This window comes from Guillardia theta (genome assembly GCF_000315625.1).
Source record: "Guillardia theta CCMP2712 unplaced genomic scaffold GUITHscaffold_16, whole genome shotgun sequence".
Lineage (NCBI taxonomy): Eukaryota > Cryptophyceae > Pyrenomonadales > Geminigeraceae > Guillardia > Guillardia theta.
The window spans coordinates 161,079-178,305 of NW_005434658.1; the positions used below are offsets into that span (position 1 = coordinate 161,079).

General features: G+C 54.1%; 4 protein-coding genes across 4 annotated transcripts; 1 reads left to right on the forward strand and 3 right to left on the reverse strand.

Annotated features, from left to right (window-relative positions):
• Positions 1 to 4,059: 4,059 nt before the first annotated feature.
• On the reverse strand, positions 4,060 to 6,336 carry GUITHDRAFT_151304 (hypothetical protein). The gene is made up of 15 exons (XM_005836758.1): positions 6,283 to 6,336; positions 5,902 to 5,996; positions 5,764 to 5,849; positions 5,289 to 5,500; positions 5,155 to 5,237; positions 5,031 to 5,099; positions 4,918 to 4,980; positions 4,832 to 4,869; positions 4,731 to 4,785; positions 4,640 to 4,686; positions 4,533 to 4,592; positions 4,429 to 4,486; positions 4,304 to 4,381; positions 4,222 to 4,254; positions 4,060 to 4,165 (listed from the first exon to the last, which is right to left on the reverse strand). Exons 1-15 carry the CDS (start codon positions 6,305 to 6,307, stop codon positions 4,127 to 4,129), a joined length of 1,041 nt encoding a protein of 346 aa, XP_005836815.1. The 5' UTR covers positions 6,308 to 6,336; the 3' UTR covers positions 4,060 to 4,126.
• Positions 6,337 to 6,749: 413 nt separating this feature from the next.
• Positions 6,750 to 9,253, forward strand: GUITHDRAFT_161951 (hypothetical protein). The gene is made up of 7 exons (XM_005836759.1): positions 6,750 to 7,476; positions 7,524 to 7,610; positions 7,656 to 7,759; positions 7,825 to 7,918; positions 7,963 to 8,030; positions 8,211 to 8,319; positions 8,502 to 9,253. Exons 1-7 carry the CDS (start codon positions 7,291 to 7,293, stop codon positions 8,595 to 8,597), a joined length of 744 nt encoding a protein of 247 aa, XP_005836816.1. The 5' UTR covers positions 6,750 to 7,290; the 3' UTR covers positions 8,598 to 9,253.
• GUITHDRAFT_67464 (hypothetical protein) lies at positions 9,240 to 10,298 on the reverse strand (the record flags this gene model as incomplete). Its single annotated transcript, XM_005836760.1, has 1 exon — positions 9,240 to 10,298. The coding sequence occupies one exon, from the start codon at positions 10,296 to 10,298 to the stop codon at positions 9,240 to 9,242; it is 1,059 nt and encodes a 352-aa protein (XP_005836817.1).
• A 6,271-nt stretch (positions 10,299 to 16,569) lies between these two features.
• On the reverse strand, positions 16,570 to 17,013 carry GUITHDRAFT_104234 (hypothetical protein; the record flags this gene model as incomplete). The annotated part of the gene is made up of 1 exon (XM_005836761.1): positions 16,570 to 17,013. The coding sequence occupies one exon, from the start codon at positions 17,011 to 17,013 to the stop codon at positions 16,570 to 16,572; it is 444 nt and encodes a 147-aa protein (XP_005836818.1).
• Between the last annotated feature and the right edge of the window lie 214 nt (positions 17,014 to 17,227).

A 17,227-nucleotide genomic window follows, 5' to 3' on the forward strand; every position in this document is an offset into this window, starting at 1 on the left:
CAGTACACCGTCGTCCCGGGTTCGCCGGGACGCCGTTGGAAGCGGCCTGCCAGGCTGCCTGCCAGCTGACACACGGTGACTCTGTGAGTCGGACGGACCGTACGGTGCCTCAGTGCCGCGCCCCGTGCGTCGGATCGGCCCGGGCCGCCGGACCGACCGGGGCCGTGCCGTACCGGCGGCGCAGTATCATTCGCCTGTCAATGATTGACTCGATCCGATCGGGTCACCTACGAGAATGCCAGGGCTGGTCTATCACGGACTGTCACAAGTTCAATGGAGAGGTGACCGTCAACGGGCCGAAATCACGAACTTCGGAACTTCGGAACTTCGGAAGGTAGAGTCAGCTAGTCTGGCACTGAGATCGATCAATCCGATCTAGTTGCGAATGAAGAGCGTCTGCTGATCTGACTCATTCTATTGTTGTAACTTGGATAATTGACATGGGAGAGTGCTAGAGCGAACACGGGAAAGATCATTCAAACTATTTCGATGCCGCGATGGCCTCTAGCAGGATATCCAACGTCTCTGGAGGAGGCAGAAGCATGTCATCACAAAGTCACAGCAAGGAGACATGTCACCTTTCTCTGAAATGAAGCGAGCCATGTGAGTGAGCCTCTGCTGTGGGGCGTTGTGAGGAGACGACTTTGTCGTTTCTGGTGCTTTGGTGTTGGCTATTCGAGCCACGAGGTTGGAGTATGAACCGCAAATCGACCACCTCCTCTGCTTCCCCTTCATGTTCGATTCTTCTCCAGGAAGATGAATTACTGACCCTCCTCTTGGCCGGCATTGCTGAGTATTGAAACTCTCTGGCCGACTGTCACTTGCAGAAAAACTCTCAGGCTGCGATGCAACGTTGCCATGCGCTCCGTCTTCTGGCAGGTATTCTGCTATGTTGAGGTTTGGAGGCCATTCAAATACATGCATCGCTCGCGATGTGCACGGATCAATCAAGACCATGTCTGAATCAACGCTCAATCTCTTTGACGACTTCCATTCCACCATCTCTGCCGCACTCATATGATACCTCCCTTCTCTCTTGCTGGTGATTTTCTTATCCTCCTGCCTTCTTTCAATCCATCAGTCACTTGTCACTTGGTACTTCTCCTGCGCATGATGGGCGTTCATCTCTTGTCAACTGTGCATGCTCCGCTCAGCCCTTGTACGATCGGGTGCGCGGTTTCGCTACAAAGCCATCAAAATGCACTTCGACCAAAAAAATGTACTACCACCGACCCCCAGCCGGTTCTCGGTAAAGGTGACCGTTCTCGGAATTCAAGTGCTTCAAGGGTGGGTACTTCACTTAATATCTGAATAGTCTTTTGATGGGTCCCAGGGTGGGTCCCAAGAGAGCGGGTAGGGTACTTGTTAAGACCGGTTATACTACCCACCCCTCTTAAAATCATATCTTTACTCGCCGCATGAGTCAACGAGGACCAGTCTGGTACTAAATATTTACTCAAGTCGGATAATTCCGCTCCCGACCCCGATTCCGATAGTGACCCGTTTTTACTCAAAGTGACCCGTACTACCGTACACTATTGAGATATGACTCTTCATCCCCCTCATTCCTCTACTACCGTACTGTACTAGCGCCTACTCGGCAGCCTACTCGGAGGCCGGCGGCCGCGCGCGGTAAGCCCGTCAGTCACGGTATGACTCGGACTCGGGGGCCCCGGACAAGTTACTAAGTTAACAATGTCAGGCCCGGGAGCTGAGCCTCGGAGGCCCAGCCGCGCAGTTCCGGAGTGACTCGCCGGATCGGACCGGCGGCACTGCACCGGCGGCACCGTCCGACGGCCACGGTCACCGTCGGACGGTGCCACGGTGCCACGGTGACGGTGCCGACCGTGGCACCCGAAAGTTCTCACACTGGCTGAGGCTACTGAGACGGCAACTTATATGATAGTTACGACGGTCTGGCGGGCGGGCCCCCGCGCCGACTCGGAGACTCACTGGCTCAGACTCAGTACACGGTACTCCGAGTCTTCCCTGCCCCGTAACTTGTCGACGGTCACAGTGCAGCCTGACGGTGTTTAACTGATTCAAGTAAGCTTTCAGACGGTGCTGAGTAAACTTTAGTAAGTTCAGGGGACCGGGAGTTCAGGGGAGTGCTGGGCGGTGGCCGCGCCCGCCATGTCCGTGCGGTCGAAACTTGAAAACTGTACGGTCACCACTCCGACAGTAGCCCAGCAGCCGGGCAGGCTAGGCACTAGCCGATCGCACTGGCGGTACCGTCGCTAATGTATCAAAGTACGATGTTGACAGTCACCTCATTATCTCGGCCGCATGTCTTGCATGGGTAGATTTCTGTGAGTGAACGCCTGGCAGTGCGATGCCATGATGGGAGTTGGACCCACTCTAACCGCCGAACTTCGCAGTGATGGTTGTAATTTGCGACAAGAACCCCGAAGGTTCACACAGTTCACTTCAAGTTTCAACTATCTTGTCAGATACTATTCTACAAAGAAGGATACGGACAGGGGCTGCCATGCTGTCTGTCATAGACATCATGAGCTTGATATCATCATCCTCTTCTACCATGATGCAGCTTCCATCATCCTGCTCCTCCTCTCCTGTGCACTCACGGGTGCTGCATCTATCCTGCAGTCGCATGTTGTGAGCGCCCCGCATGCTGTACCCATTCTGGATAAGGTGAAACCCTGCCTTCAGTGCTTTTTTGCCGTTGCATCCCTCGAGGCTTTCTCCCTCGCTGCCTTCACTGCTCTCAGCACCATCGCTCCTCCTGCACTCTCCTCCCTCGGGCTTGACTCTCCTCCCGGCTCCCCGCCGGTGAGGGAGGAGGCGGCCTCGGCTTCCTCGCGGCGACGCCCTCGCGTCGCCTTGACTCTCCGATGCAGGCGAGACACGGTGGAGCTCTTGCATGACCATGTCGGCTTGGAGGCGATGCTGATGCTACGACGAGCGGGGGGCTGGAGGGGGGTCTGCATGGTCGCGGGAAGCTGGGGAGGGAGCGGAGTTTACGGCGAAGGAGTTTGGGGGAAGAAGGGGAGGAACGGAGGAGGTTGTACAACGGTATCGTGACGGCCACATGACTTCAGTCACGAGGTCAGGTAATTCTCGTGGTAAAAGGATTTCCTCGGATACGCTGACGTCAGCCTTGTGATGTCACATGCCCTGTCTGTCACGGCATCGTTTGGATATCGTGACAGCCACATCGAACGCAGTCATGACCGCTGGCTGTCATGCCTTGGTGCTTCCTGTTGAGTTTCTGTCTCGTCACTACTGGATGTCAAGACAACCTGCAAACATCAAGGGCGCGGCAGTTTTGTCGATCACGTCCAGCTTCGCATTCGTGCACTATATTCACTTTATTGATTGATTGTACACTCATTCGACACCAAAACATCCAGCTCACTTTAGGCATGATTGAAGTCGATGCCATCCTCTACTACCTTGCTATCCCCTTCCTCTCCCACGCCGCGTGACTTTGAGCCTCCTGGCACATCGCGATTCGATCTTGCATGTTATGCAGCTTGAAGCATACATACACCGCATGCCGGAGCTCCGTGAAATCAACAAGCTTGAGAGCCTATCTCGGATAAGGTGGACAGCGACCTACAAGAAAGAAGGGAAGCAACCAACAGAATTCACCACAAACAGCTTGTCCTTATCTCCTTCCCTGCGTCGTTGCATCCCTCGAGGCTTTCTCCCTCGCTGCCTTCACTGCTCTCAGCACCATCGCTCCTCCTGCACTCTCCTCCCTCGGGCTTGACTCTCCTCCCGGCTCCCCGCCGGTGAGAGAGGAGGCGGCCTCGGCTTCCTCGCGGCGACGCCCTCGCGTCGCCTTGACTCTCCGATGCAGGCGAGACACGGTGGAGCTCTTGCATGACCATGTCGGCTTGGAGGCGATGCTGATGCTACGACGAGCGGGGGGCTGGAGGGGGGTCTGCATGGTCGCGGGAAGCTGGGGAAGGAGCGGAGTTTACGGCGAAGGAGTTTGGGGGAAGAAGGGGAGGAACGGAGTATCGTGACTAAAGTCGTGATAGCTAGAAGCACGGACACCATCGGTCACGATTTGGACACGTTCCAGCTTCCAGAAGTTCTAAAACATGCTGTAGTAAATAATATCCTAACTTGCGGCACGGACATATTGAGTTCTAAGTTTTTACAGGTAGGAGAGCAACGGTGCTACAGCAAGAAAAGCCTGTTTGAGCAGCGAGTCAAGCAAGACGGCTCCAACAAGTCGCAAGATACTTGTACCTGCAAGATGATGTTGACAGAGAGTGAAGACGCCTGTTGAGATATCAGCTGCATGCGAGCTAGGAGCACCTGTCAGACTTACAGCGCTGAGCACCGTGTTCTTCTTTTTGTTGCAGTCATACGACGTCTTCGAGATGGTAGCGTTCACAAAGTCCACGTACTGACATGAGCATGGTCAGAAGCCGAGCAAAGTCGCATGATCTCTACAGCAGCCGTTGCCGTCAACACGGAGTGTCGCCCGACGGCGCCGCACCTCCAGTCAGACCTGCCCGCCACTAAGACGCACTCGCCCCCCTCCTTCGTCTCAGTACTGTGGCCATTCCGAGCCCAAGATCACCAAGCCGACAATCCTCCATCCTGTGTTGCTCTTCCTGTCATCAGCTCTGTAAGATCTAGATCGCATCAAGGAATACTTCACCATGCTACCGGGCTGCCGCTGTCACCATTGCAGCTGTCGTATCCTCCCTGCCAAGCTTTAACCGTGCGAAGGCGCTCGAGTCGCCGAGCACCTGATCCGCCATAGCGCCGCCCGCGCAGATGACATGCCCGTACTCAAACAAGTTCCTGAGTCATTCAGTCAGCTGCATTTTCCCGCATGTGCACAACTGACTTGCAACGCCCTGCTTGACCACAATGTCCACTGCTGACCTGAAAGGCATGTCAACACGGAGTCTGAATGATTTCAAGACATCTCACCCCATTGTTCACAGGATTGACATCTCTGCACTTCTGCATGGAGCTGACGGGAACTTCCAGTTTCTGCGTCCATGTGTCACCCGATCTGTCTGCATGCTCCTGGTAGAGCGAACTTGTAGCACTGAAGGAACGCATCTGCCATCACCACATGTACTTCCCCAGCCCATCATAACAACTTTTTCCTGGAGGTCAATCGATAAAGTGAGAAATTCTGGTTCCTTGCAAAGGATGCACAACCTTGGAAATGTCAAAGGGAAACAGCGGCACAGGGATGTTTGTTCTGCTGCCATCAATCTCTCCTATCCATTCCTTGGGCATGGCTGAATCCAACAGTCACTTCATCTTTGCCAATGCTTCCATAATTTACACACCTTTGTCCACTTTTAGCATAGCGATATCATGGTAATCGCAGCAAGGATCGAAACATGGATTTGCTACGATCTCCTTCACTATCCTTTGTTGGCAGGGATAAGACGTGGAATGCAGATCTGAGCATCCAAAGTAAACGCGTTGGGAGTCAGAGGCCGGAATGATCTGTGTCTCTGCAGCATTCAGCACGCAATGGGCCGCTGTAAGAATCCACCTGGTTTGAGGTGTAAAAATGAGTGAGGGGAACGTAAGCATCAGGGTTGGAAGACAAACAGTATTCACATCCAACACATTGACTTCTCTCAGTCAATCCGGTTCCTCCTGCCTCCATCTCTCTCTCCACCACTTCATTTCCTCTCGTTCCTGCTTCGCCCTCGGCCCGTTCGCATTCCTAGTCAGGCCACCTCCCCTCCATCGATCTTTCTCTCCTCATAGAGCATCGCTGTTGCCGTCTGAGCATGCAAGTTCTTGTCATACCATTCAGAGATAATCGCTCCGCCGCAGCGCGGGAGGGAGCCGCCCAACATGGCGATCCAGGGGAAGTTCTGAAGCCTTTCTTCCTCCTGGAGTTGCACGCAGTCAGGATAGGGCACATCATTGCAGGAGTGTTCTCACAGACACCGCAGTGCCTCCTATGATGCGCAAGTTTGAGCTCTTGGACTCAGAGACCTCTTCCTTGTTTCGATGTTGTCTACTGACTCGCTCAAACCCTGCAGGGAAACTTCATCAGAAAATGAATTATTGCCAACAATGTCGGGGATGAGCTTGACAGTTGACATGAGTGCCAAACCATGAAATCCACATGCAGTATTCTTCCACTTTCAGTCTGGGAGTGAGGGGGGAGCACTTGTGCTTGATCCAAGACATCAAATTAAAAGCAACCCCGTTTGACGTTTGTTCTCCCAGCCATCAAGGATACAAAGATCTCCAGAACAAGGTTGTCGAGCACAGGAGCACACACAGGGATCATTGCGCTCCTTGTCTCTCCCTTCTTACCGGCTGCTTCGCCATCTCCCGACATTGAGACCGTTGCCGCCGCAACCATCACAGCCATGGTAACCCACGACCGCATGATGAGAAAGGAGGAGCGAAAGGGGTGTGCCCAGTTTCACTTCATGAGGGGGGGTGGGGGTGGAAGAAAAGGATATCCATGATACGAGTCTTGAGGGGACTACAGCACAAAATGAGGGGGGTAGGGGTAGTCACATGGGGGTAAGGGGGTACGTTTCTTTTAAGCTAGAAAAATAGAGTCGGTACTTTCAGTGAACGGTGCGGCGAAGCCGGCCGCCGGGCCCCGGCCCGCCCGGCCCATTTTTAATGGTACTACCGTACGGTAGCCTAGTAGGGCCGGGCCCGGTGCTCACGGTCCAGCCCGTGGGGCTTTACTCAAAGTTAAGTTAAAAAATCAGTACGAGGACAATCATCAGGCCCCCTGAGAGTAGAGGAGGCTGGCCTGCCTACGGTACGGCAGTACGGTCACTAGCGTCTCCTCAGGCTCTCAGAGCCTCTGAGCCTCGTCGGGTTCTAGTTGAGCCACAGAACGGTCGAAGGATGATAGCGAAGAACTGAATGAAAGATGACTGGAAGATGATGATGGTCACGGTGACGAGGACAAGATCAAGTTAATGTTACTGATTTGAACCTGTGGAGAGGTGGATCTGATTACAATCAGTGACAAGCCGAGGAGTTCTCAAAAGTATTAACTGAGAGTCACCTGCCACCTTGCATTGATTTCTTGATGAGAGAAAGTTTCCTTGTTCATCCCAAGTTGGGACTTCGTCGAGTACTAGCGAATGTCGGATCCTTGCAAGACGCTAAACGAGAGCAAAACATGAATGTTACTTCCCAGCTGACATCCAGCTACTCTCACGCCCTTGCATGACCAGTAGCTGAGGGCCGTCCGGTCGTCAGACAGCATCTAGAGCTCGCACGTGCATTCCTGCCGTGACATCTCTGGACTGTCCTCAGGTCCTCACCTGCAGCGGTGAGAGGAGGAGCTGTAAGATGGCAAGCTTGTCGGGAGACGAACGACAACTTGGCGTCTGGATAGCAAGAGCCAAGACGTCGATGCAGGAGGCTACAGAGCTGAAGAATGCCCTCAAGAGCCACAAGGAGGAAGCTCTGGCTCTGCGGCAGAAGGCTGAGGCTGCTGAAGAAGCGATACAAGTGCTTTTGAACCAGGAGAAGCAAGTGAGTTGTTTAGAGGTCGATTGTCCGTGTTTGATGGTGTTCTGCAGAGAGAAGAAGAAACGTCTATCTTTGCTGACTGGAATGGGGAGCTTTATCACATACTTGCGATCCAGAAACAGATGTTGAAGAATAAGGTGTTAGCGCATCTTTGCAGCTCCTATGAATAATGATGTCTGCAGACGCAAACTCAAGTGAGCTTCTTCAAGATTATGAAGAACAAGCAAAAGGCGTTAAGAGTGATACAGGCCCTCAAGGAGATCAAAGATAGCAAGAAGCGACAAAGGTCCGTGGACTTTATATTGCCAGGCCATAGAAGAGATTACAAAAAGTTTTGACAGTGTTGAGCAGCAAACTGGCAAGAATCATTGCAAGACGGAAGCGTTTCAAGACCTTGCGTCGCGTCATTGACTCTTGGGCATCATGTACTCGACGACAGAAACAGGTTCATATCTCAGATGCCTCACATTGTTGTCATGCAATTTTCAGATCGGCCGCCGCAAAGAAAATCTTGCAAAGGCTAGGAATGGAACGATCTTGTGTAACCACATGTCAAAGTGGTCTCAAGTGTGCTTCTTTCACCAAAAGATTGAAGACCAAGTGCTTTTTCGATTCAAACATTTCGTCAGAAGACGAGTCTTGTTTTCATGGAGAAATGGACTGGCAAAACATCATTGTTTTTCAAGGCTGCTGTGGAGAATGTTTCATCGTTGGAAAACGCTCTACATGAGGCACAGGCTGATGACGGAGAGCGAGCTCTGGTTTCTCGACAGGCACGAGTTCCTGACAGGCAACCGAGTGTTCCTTGCTTGGAAGTGCCTCGGGCAGGAATTGGTGAAGACGAGGGTGAGGTTCGAAAAGTGTCGAGGATTGATCAGACGGTCCTGGTACAGGCTACTCTTGCTGTGCTTTGGAGTTTGGCTGTCTGCCATGGAGACGGCAAGGCTGATCAGCGCGAAATGGATGATGAAATGTAACAAGATCGTTCCTGCTCAGATGTACACTGCCTTTCTGTCATGGAGATGCAGGAACAAGCACAAGGTGTTGGGGAGGATTACCGTCATGACGAAGAGTACAGGCCGGCGTGCCCAGTGCACTGCAAGGCATTTCTCCTGCTGGGTTGACATGATATCAATCAAAAGAAAATGCCTTGATCTGAAGAGGGAGGTATGTGAACAATCAGCAAGGCGAGCTTTACAAGGAGTTCTCAACTGCTGGAAATACCTCCTCCACCTGGCTACTCGTCGAAGTTGGGTGGATCACAAGCTGCATCTCGCCTGCAGCGATGTGCTCCGAACTTCTTTCGTCCTCTGGACGTTCGGTCACCTACAGCTTTGCCTCAAGATCAGCAGGTACAGCTTGAACAAGCTTCGGCGTAAGTCAGCCCTGTCGATGACTCTTGACCGGTGGATGTCCAGCACCTGCTGTGCTGACTACCTGCAAGTATGTTCGCTCGCCTGGTCCAGGGCCGCCCGGGCCCTCCTCTCGTTTCGGGCCCTCCTCTCATGGAAGTTGGTTCTAGAGGACCGGCAAAGGAAGCATGAGAGGAGGCTGATGGATCAGGTTATGGGCCTCAAGCTGATGATGTTGTCGTGCTGGAAACTCTTTGCGGCGACGTGCAAGACTGAAAGGGCTGTGGTGGACAACTTTCAGTCGCTCCTCATGAGGAAGGAAGCTGCTCTTATCTTGCAATGCTGGAGGGGCTGCGTGCTGAAGCAAGGCTCCAACTGTCTGAGCTCCCCCGACTACCAGAACGAATAAAAGCGTCATGAATCTTTTCTTTCCTCTGGCACAGGCTTCAGGTCAATCATCAGGTTGTACTGCCTTGTCCCGTGAACTCTTGACATCTCCGTCACGCAAGAGACTTTCCCTGATGGCAAGAAGGAGGGCAACACCTCTTCGGGGAACATAACTGCGCCGTCATTATTGATGAGTGCATCCATCACATCAACACACTTACCCAAAGTTTGCTTCCAGTGAGTTTCCGGTTTGGACGGAGAGGTGTCCAAGACGCTGTTCGAGCTGTCCTCGCTCACCTCGAACCAGATGCAAGCTCCTCGCATGGTCTGGTTCACTGCGAAAGTCATGCTCTTAGCAATCTTCCGCACCTCTGCGGGTGTTATCTTGTACATGTCACACTCCCACAGGACTTGAGGGAGTTCGATCACGTCAGTCTCGTCCACTCTGACGATCATCGGTGAAGACACCATCTGCTCTACTGCGACCGGATGGACAGCATGCAGCGTTAGCCCCCAGGTCTCCTCCGGGTCCGACCAGAATTCAACCTTGTCTCGCCAGACCCTCTCAGCAGAGACAGGCGCCAACAGGATCCTAGCGGAACTCGGAAGCATCGTCCCCTCCTCCTTCAAGAAGTTGTCCCTTGCAAAGATGACCGAGTCAATCATCGACTCGTGCAGCAGGTAGTGGCCCATCCACTCGCTCACGATGAGATCAACTTTCTCTGGGAGCTTCACGTCCTCTATCCTGCTGTGCAGCACGTCTACGATGTCGCTCATCCCGTTGTCGAACACGTTCATTTGCGCCAGGGAGGCCATTCTGCTGCTCTCCACAGCGTACACTTTCCTCGCTCCTGCTCTTGCCGCAAACATGGCAAGCAGGCCAGTCCCAGTCCCCACATCCAGCACAACCATTCCCGGACGCTCCTTCAACACCTGCTCGATGGCATTTCTATACCACTGGCATCGCTCACGGTCCCGCAGCATGGACTGGTGTACACCAAGGTCGCAGTAGCTCTTGGTATAGGGATCCTCCGCGCTAGGTGCAGCTCTTGAACCTGATCCTCTGTCATGAATGCACAGCTCCATGCTGCGTTGCGAGCGCTGGAGCTCCGCAAAACGCTGGGCCGACTCTCTGTCAAGGAATTCAAGTCTTGGGAGCTTCCCAGCGACGACCAGCCGATCGAGCTCCTTCTGCGTACACGCATTCTTGCTCCTCTTGTCTTCCACGAACCATCTGGACACAATCTTCCCGTCCTCAAACGCCTCTTCCTCGCCCACCACTCTCAGTACTAGTCGGTCATGCCCTGGAGGCTGACTGCCCCGAGCATGGCCGCTCGTGTATGGCGTCGAGTCGTCAACGAGGAGGAGGAGGAGCATGATGTAGCTCGTCGAGGGACACAGCAAGGAGCGTCTCCAGCAATACATTCTGAGCATGATGCGGCTCGTCGCCTCTGAGGCGGACCGCAAATTGGTATGCGTGCCAGGCCCGGGCCCGGGCGTCGCCCGGCCCGCCCGCCGGCCCCGCCGCGCGGTACTGTGAACTGACGGTCCGATCACCGGTCGCCGGCCTGGCCGGGTCGGACCGTACGACCCGGCCAGGCCGCGGGCAAGTGAAAGAATGTCACGGTTACTATGATGGGTACCGGCAGCCTAGGGTTCCCGGAACTCGGAGTTCCGCTACGGAGTACTGCCAGGACGGACTCCCCGGACTCATGGGCACCGGCAGTCACGGTAGCCCGGCCCCCGGGCGCTGCGCGGCGGCAGAGCGGCAGTTTACCGTACTACCGTACTAGGGCAGTAGTAGGGGATATGATGATGGACAGGGGTTACTATCAAAAATCACTGAGTAGTACGCACTATTGTTTCCCACGCCTCATCTGTACTGATTGAAAGTACACTGCTACGGTGGTGGATTTCTCGGGGCAAATTTCAAATCACTTTGTACAAAGTCAGAAACTAGCAACCTGGGCCCTGAGACGGCGGGAAACCGGGGGAGTGTGAGAACAGATATTGCCTCACTGATTGAAGTTTACCACAGCGACTCCGTCACGAAGTTACTACCGTGATGGTCTGTTGCACTACTGAGTGACCCGAAGTTGAGTAAAGTTTCAGAGGTTTTTTTTTTCCGAGGCTGGGAGAAGTGAACAACATTGGAGGAGGGATGCAGGGGGGGTGGATGCAAGGGGGATGCAGGGGTGGAGGTGGGTGGGGTAGGATCGGTGATCCGAAGTTGATATCGTCACGGTAAAGAAGTTGCTGGCATAGCTTCACGCTCCGAAGGTGGGTAGGGCCGCGCCGGCCAGACGCCATGGGACGGGCAAGAGCTTCCAACGTCAACAAGAGGCTCGGAATCTTGTTTGCTCGAGCCGTGAGTTGCTGCTTTCCTGTCTGTTGCTCCATCTTGCACAAATCTAGTCAACAGCTGACCGTGCTGTGCGTTACAGGTGACGGCAGATGTGCAGGAGGATGGTAAGTTTCGATCTTCCTACACCCTCGACAGAACTGGGAAACTGTCTCCATTCAAAGCATTCTCTTCATTCATGCCATCAGCCATAAGGAATGAATGCAGCCATGCGGGCAGGCAAGGACTCACGCTGGTGGAATACAACAAGTGTTTGGAGCAGAATGGTTTCCTCAAGTCAAGGTCAAGAAGTCCATTCCTGGAAGATTTAGAAATTTCCCAGAGCAAACATTCTCGAGGTGTTTTGTCTAAGATCTTGATTTTTTTTGCCTCACTGTTTTGGCTGCAGGAATGAAATATTTCTTTGTATTGAAGCGATGGCTGGATCCAAAGGATCCCAATGATTTGAAACTCCTCGATGCAGGATGGGAAGTTCTGAAATGCTTCTGTCCCATGCAAGATCTTTCAGAGCTAAAAGTTAAATTCCTGCTCGTGTGCCAGCACTTTCATGATGCTTGGGAAGAAGTACGCGCTTCGCAAGTCGCCCAGCAGCCATCGGAAATAGAGCAATTGCATGATTCTGAGTATGATTCAACTCAGGCCTCAGATCAAGATTCTCTTTTACCACCATCAACATCCTGGTCACCCGTCTGCATGATGAGCAATTTTTGGAACTGTCGCTGGGAACAACATCACACGCAACATTGCGGGAGTGATACAGAAGAAACGATTTCACACTTCTCTTGCGGTGAGTTGGCATCGGACTGTGCAACACTTGAGATACAGAGCTGCTCTGAAACAAGTTCGAGAAGTGCCTGTGAGGAAGAAGATGACAATCAAATCCAATTTTTCGAGATGCAAAGGGGATGGCACCCGCCAGATATCAACTTCGATCTGAGTACTGCCGAAAGCAGCGGAGGGTTGACTCAAGAGCGGCGGCTTGCTATCAATCTTCCAGTAGCTCAGGATCTGTGTGACGGAGGCTGTGAAATCTGTGCCATGAGCATCATGCCAAATGACCGTTGAACCTTGCCACGATGCTCCGGAGGCTGCCACAGTCTCTTGATGTTTTGAGTTTCGAGCGACTTGGCGGCGACTCCTGCGAGCCAGTAGCTACACGGTGATGATCATACAGTAGTGATAAGATAAACTACTTAACTTGAAGCGGCCCATTGAACGATGACCGTTCAACCGTTCAAGCACGCCGCCGCGCCGCCGCGACGGTGACTGGCAGCTCCGGGCGGAGTCCGGCCCGGGGCCGCCCGGCCGACCGTTCGGGGGGCCGCGTCCCGGAGAGCGATAGTACGGTCCCGGAGTCCGGGCCCGGGGATCGCCGGGGCCGGACGCTACTAACGGTGACCGTGCCAGAGGGGCCTGACTGACTCGCGCGGCGCGCCCCCGCGGCGGCGCCCGGTACTAGGCTAGCCTGAGGGCCTACGGTAGGCCGGGCGGCGGCCGGGCACAGCCGCGCCACGAATCTACCCGTGCGCCGGGCCCGCGCGCCGGCCCGCGCCCGCGGCGCTCACAGAGTCAGCGGCCGGCACTACATTAGCCAGGCTAGTACCCGGCCCCGCCTGGGGCCCGACTGACTCGGCCGCTCAGTCGGTGGCAGTGGCCGGCCCCCGGGGCCTGGCGGCCTCCGAGCAGTGGCCCAGATGAGTGGGGATGAGGGTATCCTGGTCTAAATTCGGCGCCATGTTCGAGGTTGCGGTGAAGTTCCAGCAGCTGCTGACGGATTGCGCTCCTGGGTAAGACGACGCGTGACAAGCAGAGGAACATCGGATGCGAGGAGAGAGGCGAAGAAGGAGAGAGTGGTAGGAGAGTGGTCAAGGAAGAGGGATATAGAGGGAGATAACTGGCGCGTATGGAGGAAGGGGAGGGAGGGGGGTAGGGGGCAGACAGAGCTCTCTCTCTCTCTCTCTCTCTCTCTCTCTCTCTCTCTCTCTCTCTCTCTCTCTCTCTCTCTCTCTCTCTCTCTCTCTCTCTCTCTCTCTCTCTCTCTCTCTCTCTCTCTCTCTCTCTCTCTCTCTCTCTCTCTCTCTCTCTCTCTCTCTCTCTCTCTCTCTCTCTCTCTCTGTCTCTCTGTCTCTCTGTCTCTCTCTCTCTCTCTGTCTCTCTCTGTCTCTCTCTCTGTCTCTCTCTGTCTCTGTCTCTCTGTCTCTGTCTCTGTCTCTGTCTCTGTCTCTGTCTCTGTGTGTATTGGGGTGGGATTGGAGGAAGAAAGGAAGCAATCAAGGAGGTTAGAGATGGTGAGGTTGGAAATCATCTCCTTTCTTTCCTGCCTTTTGCAATAAGCGTGAAGCATTTTGATAAGCAACAAAGAATCGATTGTGATGTTGGACAAACAGGATGCACCATAATGAGTCGATGAGAGGGGTCGGCGTGACCTGCTACTCTCACAATGGAAAGGACCTCTACTGCAACAAGCCCGCACAAGGTTTGTAGATGGCATGCTTCTTGTTATGCATCTCTTTGAAGTAGTCATAACAACTCTGGGAGACACTTGTTGTTGGACATGTTTCCAAAGATGATGCGATTCGTTGAAGGGACTTGCTGGACCACTGGAGGCTGGTGCCCTCCGGCTGACGAGAACGACGAGATCTTGTCGACACAAGGGGTGACCGATCATGAACTGAATCGCAAGGATGATCGTTACTTACCCCATGCGCAGGTCACTGCCTTCTGTGGTTTGACTCCTTTGAGCTTCAGCGGATCTGCTTTTGCAGCTCCAGCTGCCTCCGCTAGCGCGAGTAGCTCGGCATCGACTTCCACAGCAGATACGGGGGCCGGTGCTGCAGCTGCTAGCTCTACTGCAGGGACAGCATCTGCCTGAAATGACAGTCACAGCGTACCGAACTAGAAGGAGTGATTGTGCTTGGCATTAGGTTGATACGAAGATTGTAAACTTAGTCGAAATGTTCCTATATAGCCTCATCGTCCTTCGGCAGACCTCAGTTACTGCCGAATCAACCCGTTATCTGCCAGAAAGTACATACCGTACTATCGAGTATCACCAAGGACTCCGGGGAGTCCGGCCGGCGCCGCCGGGCGGATGTGACTCGCCGCCGCCGCCGGGTGGCCGGCCCCGGGCACTGCCACATCCGAGTCACTGAGGCGGGGCCGTACTACCGTACCGTAATCGGACCGATCGGACGGTACGGTGCCCGCCGCCGCGGTCGGCTGACTGGCCTGACTCTGTCCCAGCCTTGAACTTAACTTCGGCGGCCGGGCGCGCCCCGGCGGCCGCGACTCCCGGGGCCCGGCCCCCCGGGCCCGCCCCACGGCCCCCCCCCGGCGCCACCAGCCCCGGCCGCGCCAGCCCGGTGCGGCCGACTCGGCGATGATCGGACGGCCACGGTGGCGTGCAGCTGACTCTTCACTCAAAGTTTAGTTATGCCGGAAGTCTCCCCGAAAAAGTCTGAAACTGATTCGGATGACCGTGATGGACAGCCGCGATGATGACCGCTTGTAAGCCTTTGAAAAGCACTCAGGCTGCCGTCACGGGAGGCTGACTTGCCAGCCTTACAAGATCACGAGACTCCATCGTGACATATGAAGGATTGCGAATCTCGTGACCCACCTTACGACGTTGAGGTTTTCAAAACAAGTCTTTTCGAATAGTATCTTTTCGGGGCCGCTGACGCACATCAGTCGGAGTCAGACTCCACATTAAAAGCTTTTCTGCTTCCCACCCTGCCCTCACAACCCATGCACGCCCACGCCCACGCCGCCCTGGCTCGCCGCAGCATCTCCTTTTCCTCTGACGTCACCTGGACTGTCACCGCCCCCCGCAAGCCTCTCCTTGATCGTCGCTGCTCCCTCGCCAAGGCAGGCGGGGATCCATCGAGCAGGAGCGGAGCAGAGGAGGCGAGGATGGAGCAGCGGAAACGAAGGCGTGCGGGAGCCAGGCCAGAGCTAGGGAGGAAGGAAGCTGGGGAGAAGGCAGGCATGCTGCTGGAGGCAGTGATGATTGCGAGGAGGAAGAGCTTCGGGCAGTAGGAAAGAAAAGGGGAGGGGCCGAGGGGTAAAATGGGAGCCGAGTGGAAAAAGACTTGTTCTCCCTATGAGTAGGGTTTTGGGAGAAGCTTTCTGGTGTACGATAGAGGTGTATAGAATGTGGTAATATAAGCTTGAAGAACAAGGACGACTGTGTGATACTTCAATTTGTCCATGGATATGGCACTAGGTCATTTTTTCCATGTACAAAGTCAATTCCACTCATCAAGTACGATGCACTGAAGGATCGATGACCAGATCGAGATCGAGGTCGCTACAAATAGGATTGCAAGCAAAATACTTGCTTGATTTATCTGGACTGTTTGTTCGGCTGAAAGTAAATTCAAAGGTTATCTGGAAAAGATCCGTTGGATTCAGGTGGAACTCGTACAGCTTTCATATTTCTCTTCAGAGTGGATGCAGGAGAGACGAGCAGATACACCTGTGATGCAGGGAGATGAACAGTTGATAGAGAGGAAAGTCCTGATAGCAGAGAGGATCCCATTCGTGTTTTGTAACTACGACTGCATTAACATGAGGGAAGTGCTGAGTGGTAGAAGGGGGTGAAAGACTGTAATCATGCCAAGGCACCATGATCAGTGAAAGCAGACTTTGATTTTGCTGAGGAACAATCTGTGATCGGCGATACCAAAGGAAGTCCGTTGTAGGACCTGTTACCTTCTTGGTAGATTTTTGACTAGTTTACCAGGATGTATTGATGAATATCACGATGAGACATGTTTTCATTCTCCCCCATGACGCCTCGCTCGTGCTCAAAGCGTGTGGGATTGCACTCGACAAACACTTTTGTTCTTCAAGCTTGTATTACCACATTCTATACACCTCTATCGTACACCAGAAAGCTTCTCCCAAAACCCTACTCATAGTCCCCTCGTGACCCCTGCGAGGAGCGGCGCAGGAGACCAGCGATACTGTCACCCTGTATCCCCTCGGCCCCCTTTACTCCACGCACTGCCCGAAGCTCTTCCTCCTCGCAATCATCACTGCCTCCAGCAGCATGCCTGCCTTCTCCCCAGCTTCCTTCCTCCCTAGCTCTGGCCTGGCTCCCGCACGCCTTCGTTTCCGCTGCTCCATCCTCGTCTCCTCTGCTCCGCTCCTGCTCGATGGATCCCCGCCTGCCTTGGCGAGGGAGCAGCGACGATCAAGGAGAGGCTTGCGGGGGGCGGTGACAGTCCAGGTGACGTCAGAGGAAAAGGAGATGCTGCGGCGAGCCAGGGCGGCGTGGGCGTGGGCGTGCATGGGTTGTGAGGGCAGGGTGGGAAGCAGAGGAGTTTTGTCCGAGACTCGGGGGCGGGGACCGTGCGCATTCTCGAAAAGAAGTCTTTTGAAGTAATCGCTTGCCATGTAGCCCGTGATCCCCTGACCAGTTACAGTGATCTTCATGATCACGAGCCCAAGTGATCTTGTAAGGCTGGCATGTCATGTAAAGCTGGCATGTCAGCGCCATAATGTTTACAACAGGGCAGTCATGTTGCTGATTGTCAGCTAATCATGACTCCGCCGAAGAAGGTACAATCGGTCCGAACATGTCCTCGTGACCGGTGGATATAGCTTCAAGGATAATGGCTTCAGTGACTCTCCTCTAAACTCAGGCGAC

Excerpts from the sequence above, each read along its gene's own strand:
- GUITHDRAFT_151304 (XM_005836758.1), bottom strand. The coding sequence starts at position 6,307 with ATGTCGGGAGATGGCGAAGCAGCCG. Across the intron at positions 5,238-5,288 it reads TATGCTAAAAGTGGACAAAG|CCATGCCCAAGGAATGGATA; the intron begins GTGTGTAAATTA and ends TGTTGGATTCAG. Across the intron at positions 4,981-5,030 it reads GCGTTCCTTCAGTGCTACAA|AAACTGGAAGTTCCCGTCAG; the intron begins GTTCGCTCTACC and ends ACATGGACGCAG.
- GUITHDRAFT_161951 (XM_005836759.1), top strand. The coding sequence starts at position 7,291 with ATGGCAAGCTTGTCGGGAGACGAACGACAACTTGGCGTCTGGATAGCA. Across the intron at positions 7,611-7,655 it reads AACAGATGTTGAAGAATAAG|ACGCAAACTCAAGTGAGCTT; the intron begins GTGTTAGCGCAT and ends TGATGTCTGCAG. Across the intron at positions 8,031-8,210 it reads TTGTGTAACCACATGTCAAA|GCTGATGACGGAGAGCGAGC; the intron begins GTGGTCTCAAGT and ends CATGAGGCACAG.